The following is a 21,558-nucleotide window of genomic DNA, read 5'->3' as shown; positions in this document are numbered from 1 at the left end:
GCCCCCCCCCCAATTTTCGTTTTTAATAAATTTGAAAAACAGTGCTCCAAATCCTGATGGCTATGTATTCAGTCGCTTTTCACAACTGCTGTAGAAAAAGAGTTTGATAACAGGATTTTGTGGCCAAAAGAAAAAGTCTAACAGATTTCCCCATAGAGTTCAAAGAAGAAAATATCACCACCACCACCACTGACATGCAATCAACCTGTGACTCATGACAAAACTTCTGATTCCAGACTGGAATTTTAAGGATGTGTGTAATTTAACAGTAGGTGATACTGAAGGTCGGACAGCATGTCCATGAAGGTAGGTGCATGTCCATGAAATCTAGTTGGACAAAATTGTTCCTAATTTATAAAAATAATGAGCAACAAACCTGTTAAAATATTATTTCTGGTTCATTTATAATTTTTTTATTTGCTGCTCCCTGTGGCAAGGAAGAGCTTGAAATAAAAAAAAAAAAAAAAACTCCTAAAAGAGAAGCATACCTCCCAATAAGCATGAATACTACACCACAACAACAAAATCTTTTTTTTTTTTTTTGGCAAACTTTCTCATACAACTTTATGGTATAATCAAATGAAAGACCAGGCGTCTTAGTATGGCTTATGCTATTATGGTTATACAGGGAACGTGGCAAATCCCATAACAACAGCAAAAAAAAAAAAAAAAAGATAGAAAAATTGGAAACTACTTATTCCATGTAATAAAATTATTTAGAAGTATTATGCAGAATATTAAATGAGTGCTAACTTCACAACTGCACAGGCATAACTCATGCAAATCAACTTCCTTCTGCAGATTTCTTTAATGGAAGAAAGCTAATTGTAGCATGTGAAGTGAAGAGCAAACAATCTGAACTACATGAGGGAGATGATGCACTTAAGTTACTATGTTATTCAGAGCTTTCTTCTTTATTTCTGCTTGTAATTTTATTTTTGAATTCTTTCTTAGCTGCATTTGTAAAAATCTAGGAGGCAAATATTTGATTTTCTCCTAATTGCAAAAAAGAAAAGGCCCTGGAGCACTATCAGACTAAATTATTGTATCCAGTGTGTGACTGTGATAAATACTGTGAATACTGTACATAACTTTAAGTTCAGAGGTAGCCAACATCTGGTTCTCGATTTCTAGATGCATATTGTCATCTCAAGATGAAAACACTCCTGCAATTCACTGTTCCTTTGATTCTCTGAGGTACACGATATGTATCTTATAATTTGAGATAAAGATTTTAACATATAGCTCACAGGATAAGGAAGACAAGTAACCACAGGTTTAGGTATACACTCTCACTTAGAATCAAAAGCCCTGTCCTCAGCATTGTTTCCTGAGCACAGAAGCATGGTTGGAATGTCTTGTGCTTGTATTTTGTAAGGCTTATTTGTTTCTTGAGAAGATCAGATGGTGGTAGGTACAGGTGGACCATCCAACATGTTGTGTCATGATCAGGAATTGCATACTGCTAAGACAATAAAAATATTAAAGAAATTTATATGAAGGAACACGCAAGAAGGTAGTTAAAATTTTACAGCTAAATATCTAAGGCGTTCTTCATGAAGTTCTACTTTGGCAACATAAGATTTTAATCTTTAAGTTAATTCTGGCACATATACAATGATGAGATCAGAATCAGGTAAATTCTACTGCATATTTAAGTGCAAAGCACAAAACTTATGTTTATATTTAAAACTTATGTTTATGTTGAAGAACTTACATGTTTTTCATCAAATGGAAGTAATCTATTCACAAAGATATTATCAGAAAAAATGCAGCTGATTTTTCAATTCAAAATTTTTCATTATATTTTCAAACCTTTTTGTGAAATTATGAAAGATTAAGCAAACGGAAAATAAAGTAATGTATATTGGATTGCTGTCTCCAATTTTTAAATTTGCATATTAGGACTCTCAAGAAAAAACAATCATCTCTTTTGTTATTTCAGCCAAACACAACCATCCTGCTTTACACCACCTGATTTCTTTCAAAAGCAGTCTTTAGTTCACCCAGAGGCTGTTTAACCAATGCACTCTTCTGACTTGGCCCCTTTCAAGACTATCTTTTGAGAAGAGAGTTTGTATAAATAGCAGAAGAATCAGTCAATGAAACATATATGAGGAAAGGCTGGCAAACTGAATCAGTTCATCACTTCAAATTGAAGTCTCTTCTAGCAAACTATGAAAATATTTGAAAACGTTTATGAGGGGTAGAGCTGACATTCTTTGTAAATCAACTTCCACACTATTTTCCAACAGTCACTTTTGAAGAGGAAATGCTGCCTGCCCTAAGAGATAATTGATTCTTGCCTCTCCCGTTGCACTTTCTTCTAGCCTTATACTATCAAAGGAAATTCTCTTAACTGAGCAAGCGGTATCAATCACAACTATTTAAGAAAACCATGACTAGTATAACAGCAATTCTGGAGCAGTTAAAAAGACTGTGAGAGTGCAATCTCACATATTTGGTGGTCCAGACAGAGCAATGAGAAGCGTATATGTTGCCCAAATTAGGATTTGGAAATTCTATTTATTTGTGTTTATTCTCCACTACAACCTTATTTTAATCATATTCTTTTAAAGTGATATCCCAAACATAAGAAAAGAGTATGATAAGCTCTCTGGTAAGACCACAGCCAAATGAATTAACTATTAATAAAAGGAAAAAATTGCAAAAATGCTAGCTGTCCTTTTTTAAAAGCCTGGAAACCACCAGGACAGTGTATGGGAGATGTGACTCGGGTCAGGAGTACGTAGGGTAAATGCAGAGAACTAGGAAGAATACACGCGTGCCAGAGAAAGAGGTACAACTAATAAATTAGTACCTGTATATAAATATATGCAAAAAAAACCCAATTGTATCCTATAGTTTTCTGAGAAATTATTTAACTATGTATACAAAGACCTTTTTGCAGTTACCAAGGGGCAATTTTTTCTTTTAGATATGTATGGTGAAAACTGGCATTATTACTCTACTTTTAGTAACTAAACTACTTTGGAGACCACTTCAGTGTGGTTAATAAAAAACTCTCTGCTTCTACAGACAAAACAAAATAGTAAAACACTGTAGTGCTACCTATCTTCTGGAAGATGCTTTCAGAGTCAACAATAGCAGAAAAAGAGGGTAAAAAAAAAAATTACCTGATTTTTAACTTAGCCACTTACATATTTGATTTATTTAAAAAAAAAAAAACAACAAACAAACCAACAAAACAACTGTACACTCTACAAATGAGGATAAACTTTACTGTTTCTACTCCTATTAAATTTCTATTAAGGCTAGTAATAGCCTTCCTCAAGGAGAGATCACAAATCAGCATTACCAGTTATAGTTTAAGAGGCTTTTCCTACAACCTATGAAATGATCAAAAGAATGTAAACTCAGAAGCCAGATATCAATTTTTTTTTCTTTCAGGTCTGCACATCCAACCCCTTTTTCTGTTTTATGGTAATATGCAAGCCAATGACCTTGCTATTTTATTTCTCTTGGCAGCTTTCAGTAATGTTTTTAATGAATTACTGAAGAATCCACATGCGGTCATCTGTATCATACTGGAACTTTAGCTATCTTTTGAGTGGAACTTGCCCCTGTTTCAGTGCAGTCTGGATCACTCCATGGCAGATGGTAGGGCTGTGTTACTTGTGCTGCTGCTTTGGCCATTCTGGCCACCACCATTCTGCTTCCCTGCATTGCTACCAGTGCCAGATGCAGTCACAGCCTTCTGGACTGCATGTGTAAATGTTTATCCCAACGTTTGAAAGTCCCACCACCCATTGTTCTCAGCGTAGTTTTTAACAGCCCATTGTACCGTTCAATTTTCCCAGAGGCTGGTGGATGGTAGTGGATGTGATATCCTTACAAAGACTTGGAGGGTGCCAGAATGCAGCCCAGGCACCTTATGCCGGAACAACAGGCACAAGTTGCTGGTCTGAGCCATATGTCCCAACGGCAGGATAAGACGCTACTCTTCCTTCTTTGACTTTGGGGCCAGGGATGGTAAAATGTGTATCCCAGTGTTTGAAAGTCCCACCACCCATTGTTCTCAGTGTAGTTTTTAACAGCCCATTGTACCATTTGATTTTCCCAGAGGCTGGTGCATGGTAGGGGATATGATATCGGTGAGAACCTGGGATGGGTCAGTGAAAAGACAGCTTTCCCAGAAAGGGAATAAGTAGTACTAGTTTAAATATTCACATGCAAACAGGTGTTTGTATGAATATCTATGTATAAATAATAATCACATGCCTATAAAAGCTACTTTTTCTTTCCTGCAATACTCTGCACCCTGGAATTTAAACAAACAGGTATCCACAGTAACTAGCAAAAGGATATTTAAAAATATTTTTGTCTATGTTTCATCTCTCTACACTTGATATGTCAGAATTGCTTACACTGTCATTCAGCTGGAATTTTATTCTCGTTCAGGAAAGGGTAAGTACAGGAAAGTAGACAGCTTTCCAAAGCAGTGATTTGGGTTTTTTTTTCATTACATACTGTGCTGATCAAAGTGGGGAAGGTTTGGGCACTGAACCTCAGGCTTTAAGCTGGGAAAGGTTTTTCTTGCTGTAGGAATTCATTGTTGTGAGTGAGTGAACAGGAAATAAATCAATATGCAGATGACAGCCAGAGAAATAAGCCACTAAGCATAGATAACGGTTGCTTGGTAGCTCCATCCTTCTTCTAGTTTTGGATGAAACAGAGAAAACCTGGCATATTCACTACCATAACAAAACAGCAAAATAATGGGTGCCTGTGCAACTTCTGGAGGCGACGCTGCCAAAAGTCTTCCCTACCCCATAGGACCTTGTAAGTGACATTGAAGCCAGAACTCACTAGGGATGTGATCCTCTCTGTTGCAGAAGCAAGATATCATCATGTCACGACTGCAGGCAACTTTGCCTTTATGAAAGACATTGTTTCCCAGAGCATTCTCTGAGGCTTTTGCAATAACACTACCAAAGCAAAAGCAGGTCCCACTGAGCTTGTAAGAACATGGAGTCAGTGGAGTGAACTTCTCCAAAAAGTGGGTCATATAGTAGCATTCAAACTTTCCAAGTAGTAAAGATTCAAAATTTAAAAGTGGTAATAGGTTTTACCACTGCAAACTCCTTTGAATATGTCTTTAAAAGCACAATATATCAATAAAACATTAAAAATAATGTAAATGCACTACCATCATCTCAAATTTCAGGAGGAAAATATTCAGTCAGAAAGTCAAAGGCCTGTAGTTAGCAGCTAGTACCAAGCTGTGTAATAAGAGACAACATTAGAAACTACATAAATCACCAGCTCTTTTTCCAGAAGCTTACACTTTAAACAGAGCTACACAGAGAGTCCTCATATAACCCCAGGCACCGTAAACCCCAGCACACAGTACTCCATCTCTAAACCAGCCTCTCTCCAACTTGCTCTCACCCACACGGCATGACGTACTTGCATTTCTGCTTGCAAAAGCCTCCTCCTAGCAAAACTCCAGCTTGCCATGCAGGCACATGAGTAGTAAAAGTTACTACCTGCTTCTTTAAAAAAAAATCAAAAAAACCACAAAACTATTACAGACATTTTACAGAACCCAGATTTTTTTATTTTTCCTTCTGCATTCTCTATCCCATGCCTGCACTCTACCAGAGAAAGAAAACACTATGAATCCTATGTTAAATCAAAGTTTTGGTTCAACCCCATTATTTCATATCTTTATGTCACATAGCTAGAATTCATGTTAGTACTTTCTGCTGTTTTGCATGCCAACTTTATTTATGGTATTTTTTCAACATTCAGTATTTTTCTTTCATTGGTTTAACTGCTCTGAGACTAAACTTTAACTTTAACATATAAATCATAGAATCATAGAATCATAGAATAGTTAGGGCTGGAAAGGACCTTAAGATCATCTAGTTTCAACCCCCCTGCTGTGGGCAGGGACACCTTACGCTAAATTATATCACCCAAGGCCTCGTCCAAACTGGTCTTGAACACTGCCAGGGATGGAGCATATGGAATCCCAATCCTTAGAGAGACTAAAACAAAATGTTATTTATAAATAAATAAAATGTATTATCAAGATTGAATAAGGAGCTAACTTTGCAATTGCTCCAGGCAGTCTCCTTTATATCAGAGAGATATGAAAAAGTAAAGTGCAATTAAGGTCTTGGGTATCAAAAGCTGTGTTTATCAGACCTTATGCAAATTCATACAGCTCTTAGTCAAGATGACATATTGTCACTAATATAGAAATTAATACTTTTAAGAACTATCCAGATGATACTTTCATTTTCTCATAAATGAATATATGTCTCATAAATATATTTTCATAATATATTCTCATATATTATTATATTTTCTCATACAGAAATAAGATTTTATAACCCAAACATTATAAATATATTTGCACTTGTTTATAAAACTCAGATTTTTTCCCAAAACACAATGAAAACAAAAGAAATATTCTGTGCTTCCCACAGAGAGTCCTATTATTATGCCATTGGTCTAAACTGCTGCAACTATATTTTGGGGACATTATTGTACTTGAAATTGTTCTGACAGAGGAGACCAATTTCCTGTTTTGCACAAGACAGATCTTTTTTTCTCAAGCACGTTTCAGTTGTGTGTGGTGCTGGGACGTTTCAAAACAGAGCCATTAACTCCGAATACTCCAAGACGCAGTCTGTGCATTAATGTGCAGCCAGCAAGTATGCTGTAAAACACCAGCACCAGGATCTGTGCCGATCCCCTGAGGACAAGCAGAGAAGTAGAGAGTGTGCTCATATTGCTGTCATGTATGCTCCTGACCCTCCAGAGCTCCCCTGGGATGGGGCTGTTCCGTACCCCCACCAAAACCAGCACACAATGCTCCAAGCAAGGCTGTGCTGTGTGTTATCACTTTTCTCTTTACTAGACTAGACATAACCAGTGATAATGACTTCTTGGTTTAGGTTTAACACATTCTCATCCTCCTAAGACAATTAAGAATCTGCATAACTTTCATCATTAAAATACTTTCACAGATTTCAAAGTTGATGCCTAATATTAAACAAATATGTAGGCTCCTATTGAACTGTGGCTTCTAGTGGTGTTTTCTGAACTGGTGAGAACAGTCAGTCTTGAAAGTCTCACTTGTCTGCATAAGGGTAGCCAACCAATCATACCTGCAGCATTTGTTCTTCCTCTGAAAATATCATCGTACGCTTTCCATTGGGGGGTCACCTGGTAGGCGTGGATGAACACCACAAAAACCACTACCAAGCACATTAATGGCACTAGAGCAGCAGTGAAGAGGGCAGCGTAGGCATTTGGAATGAAGCACCTGATGGAAAAATAAATGAAAAACATTGCTATTAATAAACATAAGAGACACCTTGAATGTCCATGAGCGAAATTTCAAAACCAAATGTTTTTGAAGAAGGATATGCTCTCCAAACCACAAATTCTTTAATTCTGTTATCAGAGTAACCTTGATAGGATGCACTGGGTTCTTTTGGTTCTTATCTCTTCGTTATATCTTAAGGAATATAACATTTGCACCTTAAAAGTATGCATGTTATAGTTTAGCCTAATCACTGTTGGAGAGATTTAAACTGTTGCAATGGAACAAATTATGTTTTAACAAACTCCATGCATGTTATATTCATTTAATGTGATCAACTCTTAACCCACCAAAGTCTAAAAAGCCATTATGCAGCTTTCTATATTTAGCTCCTGAAACCACAAATTAACATTTCAGAAATACATCTTAAAAATAAATCAACAAGTCTTAAAGGCAAGATAACTATTCCTCCTCAAGTTGTCAGAAATAATGTCACTCACACACTGAACCCAAATGATTCCTCCCTCTCATTTTTTTTCAATTGTCTTGTCTCTCCTTACCCTTTTCATTTATTAAAGTTAGAATTATTTATAAGAGTTATTCCTGAAAAAGAGTCAAATTATGCATATAAGATGATGACTTGAAGGTATGGAGAAGATAGTTAAAAAGAGCTGTCGATAGCATGCAAGATCACGGTTTTCTGTGAACTCCCTCGAGATCAGTTTGTGCTTTACAGCCACTGACCTATTCTAGAGATGATGCACAACAGAGCAGCCCAAGGGACAGCTTGGGAGTCAGTATGTCTAGAGAGTATGTGGTCACTGATATTCCTATTAAGAGGGTGTAACTTAACCAGCCCTTCTGTTTGTCAGGTCAGCTCTGCTAAATAAGCTTAGAGTCAATGCTGGGAAGTGCTCAAGGCCAGGCTGGATGGGGCTTGGAGCAACCTGCTCAAGTCTAGTGGAAGGCATCCCTGCCCATGGCAGGATGTTGCAATTAGATGGTCTTTAAGGTCCTTTCCAACATGTACCATTCCATGATTCTATGATTGTATGACAACATACAACTGAGAAGAGCCTGGGTACATGTTTCACTGATACACCTGGCATACCTTCAGGGTTTGCTTAGATGGACATGCATACTAAGTCCAGAAAGTCAAGATTACATTCTCTGTCAGCTCTTCCAGAATGTCACTTGGGCATAATCAATGAATCCCAAAATCATTTCCAGCAGAATGTAGATAATTTCTGCAACTCTCTGCAGGAGCTACAGGCTCTGTCAGACACCAAGCTGAGGTACCACCAGATAACATCACCGCACAAGTAATAGAGAAATAGAGAAGGCCAGGCTGGACAGAGCTGAGAACAACCTGGTCTAGTGGAAGGTGTCCCTGCCCATGGCAGGGGGGTGGAACTAAATGAGCTTTAAGGTCCCTTCCAATGCAAACCAGCCTATGATTCTATGACTCTCTACTGCATAACTGGTGTTCTTTTCACAGAATCACAAAATGGATGAGATAGGAAGAGGCTGCTGGAGATCATTTTGTTTGAACCTCCTTCTCAAACACAAACCTAGTGGCCCAGGACTGGGTCTAGATGTTTTTTTTAGTATCTCCAAGGATGGAGACTTCATGGCCTTTCTGGGCAAACTGTTCAAGTGCTCAGTCACCTTCACAGTGAAACCACTGTCTGGGTCTGTCCTCTCTGCACCCTCCCTTCAGGTGTTTATACTCATTAATAAGATCCTCTAGAGGTTCTCCAGGTTGAACAGTCCCATCTCTCTCAGCTTTTCCTCGTAGGATTGATGCTCCAGCCCTTACTCATCTTCCTAGCCCTTTGTTGAACTCTGTCCAGTCAGTCCATGTCTCTCCTGTACTGGGGAGCCCTAAACTGGCCCCAGGACTCCAGCTATGGCCTTACCAGCGCTGAGCAGAGGGTAAGGATCACCTCCACTGACCTGCTGGCAACATGTTCGTTTCCTGAACACAGCATCTGATTCATTTCACCCTTTTAATTTTTAATATTTCTTAGGTATGAAAGTTATTTTTCTTCTTGAGTGGGTCCAACTAGCATTAAGACATGAAAGCACATTGCCATAACCTATCTGCTTTTATGATCAAAATGAAGCCAAGAATCTTAGGACAAGTATAATCTCCTATGAAATCATATTTATGTTCTAAATTCTGTATTTTTTTTTAATTTGATGCATTTTTGTATTTCAGAGAACATGTATCTTCTTCAAAAACATCTGAACATCTCAGAAGTTTTCTATGAACATTATATTGTTAAACAAAAGCAGCGTAAAAATGAAACCCCACAAAGATGGATCAATTTTGCTAATACCCCTAAGCACTCTCTATCAAAAAGACACTGAAAAGTTTTGTATAAATGAAGTACACAAAGACATATTAACAATTTTTTTCTTGAAAGCAATGATGAGCAATTCAATGATGACCACTGCTTTCTGTAAGTTTTATTCACATATAGTAGTGTGATAACACATGTTGAAAGATATGTTTTATGCTGGAAATCATATGGGACATCATTATAGGGACCAACTGAAAATACTTATTATACTTGACACTAGGGGCACATATGTATTGTTCTGTTACCATTACACGTTTGTCACATGGAATTACTGTGTGTCTCATGTTCCTAGCATTGGATGGGAAGAAAAATGTCACAAAACATCAACTAAGTTGCTGTTTCAGAATACAACCACTCTACAGAAAAAGGCCTAGAAAGACTGATGGGGAAACTGGAATGATCCATGAAATTACAAACCTTACTTGTTTAAAGAAGAGCATTATCTCCTGCAGGATAGCCTTCAAGCAAATTCTTTTTTCTCTTTTTAAATGGGCACCCTTTGTAAAGTAAGTATTTAATCCATGAAAGATGGAGCTATTGTGCACAATGAAGTATTTTTTTCTTTCTTTCTTGGGTAAGTAACTGTAAGGTTTTTGTTTTGAACCTGAGTAACAGCAGAAAAAAAAATCACCAAGCTTACAGCTAACATACACACCTTCTGCAATGGGCACAAGAAAAATAAAAACACTGCTAGCTTCTTCAAAGACTGTCATTTTATTACAAAGTTTCTGTGACTTCCTATTAACCAAATTAACAACTGACAAGATGTATACTGGAACTATTTGCTAGTGCCATTGCATAATTAATAATATAAAAAGAAAAAGAAGGAAAAAAAAAAAAGGCAAAAATAACCAAGCAACATTATTAAGGAAATAAGGACTATTAAAAAAAATCAGGAAGTTATAAAATCAAAGAACTGGCATATTGTGTTCCCTACTGAGCAAGAAAGATTTAAAAAAAATCAATGTATTAAAGACAGCTTCATTCCATCATTGCTATGTCTTGAATTCTAAGGACAAGCTCCTCGAAATGCATCTCGAAATTATGAAAAGTTAAGTTTGACCAAAAAATTGGAGGTGATCTTGCCTATTAAATACCCAGTGTTCTCATTAAGTTTTGTCAGCAAAAATCTTTTGACTTTTAACAAGTGACAGTACAAGAGGAAACAGCCTCAAGCTGCATCAGGGGAGATTTAAGTTGGATATTAGGAAAAGTTTTTTCGTTGAGAGGGTGTTCAGGCATTGGGACAGGCTGCCCAGGGACGTGGTGAAGTCACCATCCCTCGAAGCGTTCGCAAACAGTGTAGAACAGGCCCTTAATGACATAGTTCAGTGCTAGCCTTGGCAGAGCTGGGGTAAACGCTGAACTTGATCTTAAAGGTCTTTTCCGACCTAGCTGATTCTGTGACTTACTTTTCATGTGAATATCTCTCCAGAGCTAGACCTAGATTATTATTATTATTAATTTTATTATTAATATTAATATTACTACTATTGTTCTTGCACTTTTTTATTTATTATTTATTTTCATTTTCATTATAATCATTTAATCCTGCACAGAAGGCTCTACGACTCTTGAGCTTCTCCCATGTTTTAGGCACAGCTGTTTGGTGGGCAGCCCAGCACAGAGAACAGGAACTGTGGCACCATGTGAATTTCCTCATATTGCACATTACATCAGCAAAGTAAAAGGCAAAGGTCAGACACCTGAATTTGCACTTACATTTGTACTTCATCATCTCCACACAGAGAAACAAATGTATGTATCTAAAATAATCTAACAAAAAGCAAAGCCTGAATTGCTTATTCATGCTTCCTCAGCAAATTCTTCACAAAGTAGACAGACACTGCTTTAAATTAAAATATGCAAATTGGGTTATAATCTACATACACTTCTACATATTCATATATTCTGGCCTTCCATAAAAAGCAGCTCACTCTCTTCCAGATTTTAGCTTTGTTACATTATCCTTGAGTTAGTATTTCATATTTCTCCTTAGAATGCACAACAATTTTCTGCTAACTGCAGTGAAGGCCAGACAATGGGAACAGATAATTACTTGCTAAAAAGTTGCTAATCTGACAAATTATCTGCAAAAAATTGCATATGACATGTATCTAACCAACAAACCAAAACATCAAATGTCTTTCTTTAATGAATTTATCCTATATAATGATATTTATTATCTGCATCTGATGTTTTGGGCAGCATAATAGTTTTACCATCTACCTGCTTTTGAGAACATTATAGGTATTTATTAGGTGGAAACTCTGGGCTTTTAATTTTGACACAGTTGTTAAGCATTACCCTAAGAACATATGGGTTCTTGTGTTACATCTCAGACTCACCAATAAACTCAGTTCTCTGATATATGTTCATTTGCACATTCAGCTGACAAACTGCTCCTTTGTGGACCTACATCTAGTGCAATAATTCTTACAGGAATTTATGCTGCTCCCTCTGGTCCCTTCTTCGAATTTTGTGCCTGTTTTAGAAGACTGCTGCTCTTCATATCAAATCCCTTTGTACAAACCCAAAGCAGTAAGCATCCAGGTATTGCTGTAGCATTTTATTTCTCTTAGCACTAATTTAGAGGCGCTGATCGAGGTACACTTCACACACAGTTCAGGACTGCCAACATTTTATGCACATGGCCATCTACCACAATTTAACAGCAGTCATATTTCATAAATACATTACGCAAGAAGACTGATGTTTGTTCTGTGTTTTATCTTCCACTCCCCTGACAGGGAAAGAAACATATGGACCATTTTATGTTATGAGTTGGTGGGGTTTGTTTGTTTGTCTTTTTTTTTTTTTTTTTTTAAGGCATTTATATTTCTACTGTGCTATCAGGAGACCCTCCCCCTGCAGTCCTGCATCCAGCTCTGGGGTAACAACACAAGAGGGTCACGGAGCTGTTGGAGTGAGCGAGTCCAGAGGAGGCCATGGAGATGCTACAAGGGCTGGAGCAGCTCTGCTCTGGAGACAGGCTGAGAGAGCTGGGCTTGTTCAGCCTGGAGAAGAGAAGGATCCTTAAGGGGAGACCTTAGAGCAGCTGCCAGTGCCCAAAGAGGCTACAAGAAAGCTGGAAAGGACCTTTGGACAAGGGCATGTAGGGACAGGACAAGGGAGAATGGCTTTAACCTGACAGAGGGTGGATTGAGATGAGCTCTTAGGCAGAAGTTCTTCCCTGTGAGGGTGGTGAGGCCCTGGCACAGGTTGCCCAGAGAAGCTGTGGCTGCCCCATCCCTGGCAGTGTTCAAGGGCAGGTTGGATGGGGCTTGGAGCAACCTGGTCTAGTTGCTAGGAAGGTGCCCCTGCCTGTGGCAAGGGTTTGGAAGCAGGTGAGCTTTAAGGTCCCTTCCAACACAAACCATTCAGTGATTCTATGATTCTATGGATTGATGTGAAGAAAACCATCTTGAAAAGGTATGCTAAGCTTAAAATGGGTAACATTTCAGATGACAGTCACTAGTTCCTGAAGAAATTCAACTCACATTCCCAATGGAGAAATTTCTGTTTCTTGAGTAGATAAGATTCTAGACATATCCACAAGATTATACAGAAATTTCCAGTGCCAAAGGCACATGCTTTTAGATCCATAATTTCATTCTACTTCGTGCAGTTTTCTAGACACTAGTAATAGAGCATGCAACACCCTGAAAACACAGACTTAACACTTATAAATCAGTGGAAGACTGAACTAAAGGCAGGGGCCCAACCAGATATGTTTAATGTCCGCCTTGCACAATGGAAGGTAGTGTAGCATTTATTTGGATGTTTTCTGGGGCTTTACTGCACAGATAGGAAATATACAACCTATATAAAAGACAGCTACATGTGTAACAGATGCTTTCTTGATACTTTGATAACACTGCAGCAAGTGTTGGCCTGCGATGGTATCAAGGATACAGCTACAGGATGGTTCAACATACAACATTTAAAAACGTTTTTGAAGTACCACCAGAAATGACTCACTGCCCATTTGAACCTTTTACTGAAGGAATTTGTACTGCGGCTTACAACTAAACAGCTTTTCTCCCCATGAAAAAGGAGGCTGCTCCTAGAGGATGTAGGAAGGCAGCTAGGATGACTAAGGCCTCCTTAGAATTAAATCTGGCGAGAGTGGTCAAGGGCAGCAGAAAGAGCTTTTTCAAATACATGGCAGATAAAACTAACACCAGAGGTAATGTAGGCCCACTGATGAACGGGATGGGTGCCCTGGTGACAGAAGATACAGAGATGGCAGAGTTACTGAATGCCTTCTTTGTCTCTGTCTACTCTGCCAGAGGCAGTCCTGAAGAGCCCTGTACCCCTGAGACCTTAGATGAAGTCAGGTCAACGGAGCGGTTTGCCTTAGTCGACGAGGAATGGGTTAGAGATCAGTTGAGCAATCTGGACATCCATAAATCCATGGGTCCAGATGGGATGCACCCGCGGGTGCTGAGGGAACTTGCGGAAGTCATTGCTAGACCACTTTCCATCATCTTTACCAAGTCTTGGGAAACGGGAGAGGTGCCTGAGGACTGGAGGAAAGCAAATGTCACTCCAGTCTTCAAAAAGGGCAAGGAGGACCCAGGTAACTATAGACCGGTCAGCCTCACCTCCATCCCTGGGAAAGTGATGGAACACCTTATCCTTGGTGCCATCTTAAGGCATATCAAGGATAAGACGGTTATGAGGGGCAGTCAACATGGCTTCACCAAGGGGAGATCATGTTTGACCAATCTCTTAGCCTTTTATGAGGAAATAACACGGTGGATGGATGATGGCAGAGCGGTGGATGTGGTCTACCTTGACTTCAGCAAAGCATTTGACACAGTCTCCCACAGCATCCTCACAGCTAAATTGAGGAAGTGTGGTCTGGATGATCAGGTAGTGAGGTGGACTGCGAACTGGCTGAACGAGAGAAGCCAGAGAGTTGTAGTCTATGGGGCGGAGTCTAGTTGGAGGCCTGTAACTAGTGGAGTGCCTCAAGGGTCAGTACTGGGACCTCTATAATTTAATATATTCATCAACGATTTAGATGAGGGAATTGAGTGTACTATCAGCAAGTTTGCTGATGACACGCCAGCTGATGACACATCAGCAAGTAAGCTGGGAGGAGTGGCTGACACGCCAGAAGGCTGTGCTGCCATCCAGCGAGACCTGGACAGGCTGGAGAGTTGGGCAGGGAATAACTTGATGAAATATAACAAGGGAAAGTGTAGAGTCCTGCATCTGGGCAGGAACAACCCCAGGTTCCAGTACAGGTTGGGGAACGACCTGTTAGAGAGCAGTGTAGGGGAGAGGGACCTGGGGGTCCTAGTGGACGACAGGATGACCATGAGCCAACGCTGTGCCCTTGTGGCCAAGAAGGCCAATGGCATCCTGGGGTGTATTAGAAGGGCGGTGGTTAGTAGGTCGAGAGAGGTCCTCTTTCCCCTCTACTCTGCCCTGGTGAGACCGCATCTGGAATATTGTGTCCAGTTCTGGGCCCCTCAGTTCAAGAAGGACAGGGAGCTGCTGGAGAGAGTCCAGCGCAGGGCAACGAAGAAGATTAAGGGAGTGGAGCATCTCCCTTATGAGGAAAGACTGAGGGAGCTGGGTCTCTATAGTTTGGAGGAGACTGAGGGGTGACCTTATTAGTGTATATAAATATATAAAGGGGGAGTGTCACGAGGATGGAGCCAGGCTCTACTCAGTGGCAAACAATGATAGGACAAGGGGTAATGGGTACAAACTGGAACACAAGAGGTTCCACTTAAACTTGAGAAGAAACTTCTTCTCAGTGAGGGTGACTGAACACTGGAACAGGCTGCCCAGGGAGGTTGTGGAGTCTCCTTCTCTGGAGACATTCAAAACCCGCCTGGACACATTCCTGTGTAACCTTATCTAGGTGTTCCTGCTCCGGCAGGGGGATTGGACTAGATGATCTTTTGAGGTTCCTTCCAATCTCTAGCATACTATGATACTGTGATACTGTGAAAAGTTCCCTATACTGCAACATATGACATTACTGCCTGATGTCCATCTAGCCTGATAAAGGGCACAAAACTTCCCCAAGAAACCTGCTTCAATGCTTCACACCACTCACCTCTAGAGAGCATTTCCTAGGGTTAAACTTAACTCTTAGTGCAATGTACACACTGCAAAATTTCTTTATCTACTCTTAAATTACTGCAATTTTCCCCTCCAAACTTCTTTTCACTGTCCTAGATCTTTCAGTCTTTCTGAGCATATTTTATATTGAAGACTTTTGCTGCTCTCATTGTTTACACCACTTTGTTAATGTATTGATTCAATCACGAGATCCAGCACCTCTGGTAGCATTTCATCTCAGTACTTCTCAGTGAATCTGAATACTTAGCAGTCAGAACTTCCTTCTGACTACACCAGAAGGAAGTTATGTGTCCTTAAGACTAAGTTACTTTATATATAGACCAATACCATGTCTGCCTTTTGTGCCATAGCACAAAGTTGTTGACTTATGCTCATATTATCATTTACAATAGCACAAGAGCTTTTTGCGAAGAATTGGTAAACAGCCAATAGTCATTCCCAATCCTATTTTTGCATAGCTAATGATTCTTGGCAAGACACAATTCTTTGTACGTGTCTCCACTGAAAACCATATTACTTTTTCAGAGAGATCTGAGATACCAGTAACATTATGAATTATAATTGACATTCAATGTACTTCTTTCCCAGCTTTGTACTGTGGTAAATTTGAATGGAAACTCCCTTTTCCCAGGCTTGTATTATATGAAGCAAATCTAATATTTTCCACTTCATTAGTAACCAAGGAAGAAGTTGAGCAATATTTGAAGGGTATTTTAAAGTCATGATTCCTTGAGAAGTTTCAAATAAGAATTCAGAAAAATTTACCAGAGAACATAGTCTACGGATAGTTTTTTTTATGTCTTGGAATACATAGGGAAATTTGAGATGACTATATATGTACCAACATTGCTCTGAATGTCAGAAGCTAAACAAATATTGGACATGATGAAACATTCAGCCCATAAAGAATTAAAAAGCAAAAATCAAAATGCTTTTCTGGACAATGGATCACAACACTTACTTAAACTTCATTTCATTCTTTCATGAGGTTACAGGTCTGGTTTATAAAAGCACTTGGAAACTTTTGACACTATTTGAATTACACAGTAGGATGCAATACAAGGAAAGCAAATACAAACCTACTACAGACCTACCACAGTCACTGGCTAATTCTTAATTCTGAAGAAAAGAACATGGAAATTACTGGTGATCACATTTAATCAGAAAATGATTTGTAACTTTATGCTGTTCCAAAGAGGCACATGTCATACTTGGATGTATAAGCAGCAGTATATGCTGCCACACATAGGAAGCAACTGTTCTGCTCTAGTCAGCATTACAAATATCACGTTGGCACGCTGTGTCTGGCCTTGGCATTTTTAAAAAACATGAATTAAATGATGAAAGTTCACAGGAGAGCTGTGAAGGCTACCACAGGTTTTATAAATGTGCTCCACTCTGGACAGACTGAAAAAAAATGGTTTGGTTGGCTTGTTTTCTTGTTTCTAAAGGGAAGGGACAAGTACTGACAAACTACAAATAGACAAAGGAAGAGGCAACCTAGGAGTAGGCAAAAAGCAAAAGCAGGATACTTTCTTCATGTTGTAATATATTTTTCTTGCTAGAAAACATAAACCAAGGGGCTCAAACTATTCCAAGACTGGCCACCAGAGTAGTCACAGAAGGGATTAGCTGTATTTAGCAGAACCACAAGGATCAGAGCTAGGTCCCTTAAAAGTGGACACAGACACAAACTAGCAAGGTACTTTCAAGCTCACCAATTGGCTTGAAAAAAGGGAAATACCTAAAGCAAATGCCTTACAATGAAAGATGTTAGGCAGCTCTTGTTCTTGAACTGTTCTTTCCAATGAAGCCCTTACATTTCAGTACTAGTGCAGACAAAGCTTTCTCTTCTGGTGAGCACTTGTTAAACATTTCCTAGGCCATCCACAGAGCCAAACCCAGAACAAGAAAAAGAGGAGATGAGCTGAGCTTTCTTTTTTCACTACTGATAATTTCTCAATTCTATTTCTTTTCTTTTTTTCACTCACCTTGCCTTTCCTTTCTCCCAACACCTGCAAATTATGCCCCTGCACAGGATACCTGCACACATCCAGAGAACATGCCTAGCATGTATTTTATTTACATCCTATTTCCCTCTTTTCTAGGATGTTGGCTGACAAAGCCTCTGATGATAAGAAAACTCATTTATATCCATAACTGACTAAAATATTGCACAATCCACAAACTGCATAGTACGAAAAGCAATCTTTACAATGCCCAAGGATGAAAACCACGGGCATAGTTCCAGTCTAACAATGCAGTGTTTACTTCATCCAGTACCCAAAATAACATTTACCAAAAACTTAACATTCATGGCTATCCTGGTACTGCATCCTGGTCTGGCTAAACAGTCTCTCCGAAGATTTGCCTAAGACACAAACAATAGAATTCTAAAACAACCCATCAGCAAAGGTTGTTCTTTTTCCTTTTGTAAAAGGCAATATAGTAGGCATGGAAGTATCCCTAGCAGTACATTCTTTTTCCTAAGCCTTCAGAAAGCAACCACCGTTTCACGTGTGTGCTGAGTAACAGCATGGCATGCAAAGGATAGTACTGAGTAATGCTTCTATCATCTATACTTATTATATATTAAGCACAGGCCATAAAATTGCAATTTCCAATTTGCAGCATAGAAAGAAAACTTAGCAATGTAAAATAATTTTTACAGGGCTTTTGAGGATGTTAGTGCCAGGTCAAAATGTAGAATATAGGGGATTACAGCTGCCAGGACAGCTCCTAAAGAAACATGTCCCTCTGTCCCTGTGGATGCATTTACATTTAAATATAGCTTGAAACAATATTTTTCAACCAAATATTGGTCCATTGTTGGCACAATGTGTCTGATCAGGTAAGTGAAAAGGAAAAACAAGGATCTAGGAAAAATTCAGTCAATACTGACTTAATGCAGGCCACCAACACTGGCGAATGAAGATCTAGAGATCTATGGTCAAGCATGGGCTCTTAAGATCCAAAATGCCTAACTCTCTTTTGTATTGCTCCAGCTAGTTATTTTCAAAACCATGTCTAGGCAGAGGGAGACCGAGTCAAAAAAGTAATTTCTGATGAAACATGAGATTAGACTCCTTCCATTTTTTACAGTCTATCAACGCTATTTCAGCCCTACTCCAGGCCTTAGGGCTCTGTGGTTAGTTGACCTTGGCTGGACACCAGACGCCTACTCTGTAACTCTCCTCCTCAGTGGGATGGAGAGGGAGTAGAAAATAAGGAGGAAAAAACCTAATAGGTTAAAATAAAGGCATTTAATAAAGTAAAAGCAAAGGCTGCATATAGAAACAAAGGGGAAAAACAGATTTATTCTCTACTTCCCATTAGCAGGTGATGTCCAGCAACTTCCCAAGAAGTAAGGCTTCAGTACATATAGTGGTTGGTCCAGAACACAAACTCTGTGATAATGAATGCTCCTCCTTCCCTTCCCCATTAAGCTGTTTTTGCTGAGCAGATGTCATATGGTATGGAATACCCCTTTGATCAGTTGGGGCATCCTGGTTGTGTCCCCTCCCAACATCTTGCCAAACCCCAGCCTGCTGGTGAGGGGGAATGCGGGAGAGACAGCCTTGATGCTATGCAGCACTACTCAGCAGTAGCCAAAACACTGCTGTGTTATCAGCACCTTGCTAGCTATAAATACACAGCACAGTTCTATGAGGCTGCAGTGGGGAAAATTCATCTCAGCCAGACCCAATACAGCTACCACAAATGCCTGCCTGCCACCTGTGATGACACACCACTCATACCCTCAGTGTTTTTGTTTTAAAAATACTCCCCTGGTTGCTGTCAATGCAGCTCTCATGTTGTTTCAAATACATTGAATTAAAAAAAGAAAACCAACAAAAAACAAACCCAAAAAACCAAAAACACATAAAGCACTACATTTTAATGCTACGAAGCCTCTGCAGAGAACACAGCAGATATAGGACCAAGTGCTGTGTAGGGAGAGAGTTTGAACAGGTAAATAAGAACCAGTCTGTGCCACTTAACCTTCGGACAGTATTAGTCCTTGCAGCTCTGTTATTTGACATGAATGTTTGGCATTTGAGGTGTCATTTTAGGATTTAAAAGTCATTTTAGCATTTAAAAGTTTTCAAAAGTGACAAGCAGCAACCTCTTCAATTCCACATGGCCTAGTGAAGTTGCTAATTTTAGGTGCTAGCAGATACCTCACACTTGGAGGAAAGCAGGCCCCATTGTAGTGTTTCAAGTTGGTCATAAAAACTGACACACCAGAATTTTTATTTCTTTGTCTTGTCTTACAATGAGAAGATCAAACTTATACAGAAAATCCAATGATGATTAGAAGAATGTATCTCCTTACAGTCGTATTACAGTTTATATGTAAACTAAAATCAGCCAGTAATGTATATTGCAATATTAAGATAACACTGTGGTAGTCATATTTCAGTAGTTAACCTAAGAAATTATACATATTAAGGCCTAAATATAAACTGGTCTTTCTGCAAATTTGGATGTTGTAATTTCCCGGCCAAGAAGAGTGAATGCTCATGCCTGTGCTGTTTCAGAAGCTGAGAGCAGTGTATGAGCATCTCTGCCTGCAGCCAAAATCTCCAGTAACTATAGAAAATAAGTTATAATAAAGTACTGCAGCTGCATAATGACCTGCATTAAAAGGCCATGGCAGCTGAATCTAAGCATTAATGGTCAGATGCACTCTGAATTTCTAATGTTTCACTATTCATAGTAATGTCTAAAATCTCTTTTTAGATGTTAGAAATTTCTGCATTTCTAACTTCTTATTATTCATAATAACCTCTGGCCCATGGCAAGGTTTAAAAGCAGAAGTGACATAGCTTGGGTAAGTTGTAAGCAACCACAGGGGTATCATGACTCAGGAAGACACAGTATGTCCCCTCTCTTGAGTCAGTGCTTCAGAAACTTTCATATGAGCACACTGAGAAAGGACCTTCCATCCAACTAGGTTGAGTTTTTCTACAGGACTGAGTAGAGAAGAACAATTTCACACCAGTAAGCATAAATTACAGCCTCCTCAGGGTACTCTAAATTACACTTGGCAGGCCAGAGAGGTTGCTCAGGCAGTGGAGGCAGTAGAGGGCAACTGAAATGTGGCATGGCTCTATATTTTGATTACTCTCCAATATGCAAGACTTTATTTTGGCAAGAGGTTCCTCTCATGAAAAAGATTATTTATTTATTTATTTACTTACTTATTTATTATTTGCTCTGCCTCAAAAAAGGAGCTCAGAATGACAAACAGTACATTGAGATGAGATCTTAGGCAGTTCTTCCCTGTGAGGGTGGTGAGACACTGACACAGGTTGCCCAGAGAAGCTGTGGCTGCCCCATCCCTGGCAGTGTTCAAGGCCAGGTTGGATGGGGCTTGGAGCAACCTGGTCTAGTGGAAGATGTTGTTGTGACAGGGTTGAAACTGAATCAGCTTTAATGTCCCTTCCAAAACAAACCAGTCCATGATCATATGAAACAAACAAAACTCTACATAATGCAAAAGCCTCTGTTAACATTTACACCTGGAGATTCTCTGGCTGTGTTGTTTCTGGTGAGAAATGAGATATGGTTTAAAAAAAAACCCTCAGTAATATAGGGAAGGGTTGCCTGCAGCTCACTTATCAACAGGAACATTTGTTTATATTAGAGTTCTTCATTTATCAGTAACAGCACCAACATGAGCTTATGATGGAAGTTCAGCAAAAACTATTGTTTATGTTTAAAAGAAAAGAGAGAAATCTTTATAAATGCTGATGCATTTTGTTACATTTCTAATTTGTTTTA

The 21,558-nt window shown here is 39.1% G+C and overlaps 1 protein-coding gene across 1 annotated transcript in view; it reads right to left on the bottom strand.

Annotated features, from left to right (window-relative positions):
* Positions 1-21,558, bottom strand: part of ADGRV1 (adhesion G protein-coupled receptor V1) — a 280,088-nt gene that overhangs the window by 43,640 nt on the left and 214,890 nt on the right. Inside the window, exon 86 of the mRNA XM_057404316.1 lies at positions 7,143-7,300. Coding sequence (XP_057260299.1) covers positions 7,143-7,300 — 158 coding nt within the window. The remainder of the gene's footprint in view (positions 1-7,142; positions 7,301-21,558) is intronic.

This window comes from Pezoporus wallicus, unplaced genomic scaffold (assembly GCF_028554395.1).
Source record: "Pezoporus wallicus isolate ANWC-B61680 ecotype Strahan unplaced genomic scaffold, APGP_CSIRO_Pwel_v1 contig_4322, whole genome shotgun sequence".
Lineage (NCBI taxonomy): Eukaryota > Metazoa > Chordata > Aves > Psittaciformes > Psittacidae > Pezoporus > Pezoporus wallicus.
The sequence above is the reverse complement of the archived record's forward strand: the minus strand, read 5'-3'. Positions and strand labels throughout refer to the sequence as shown.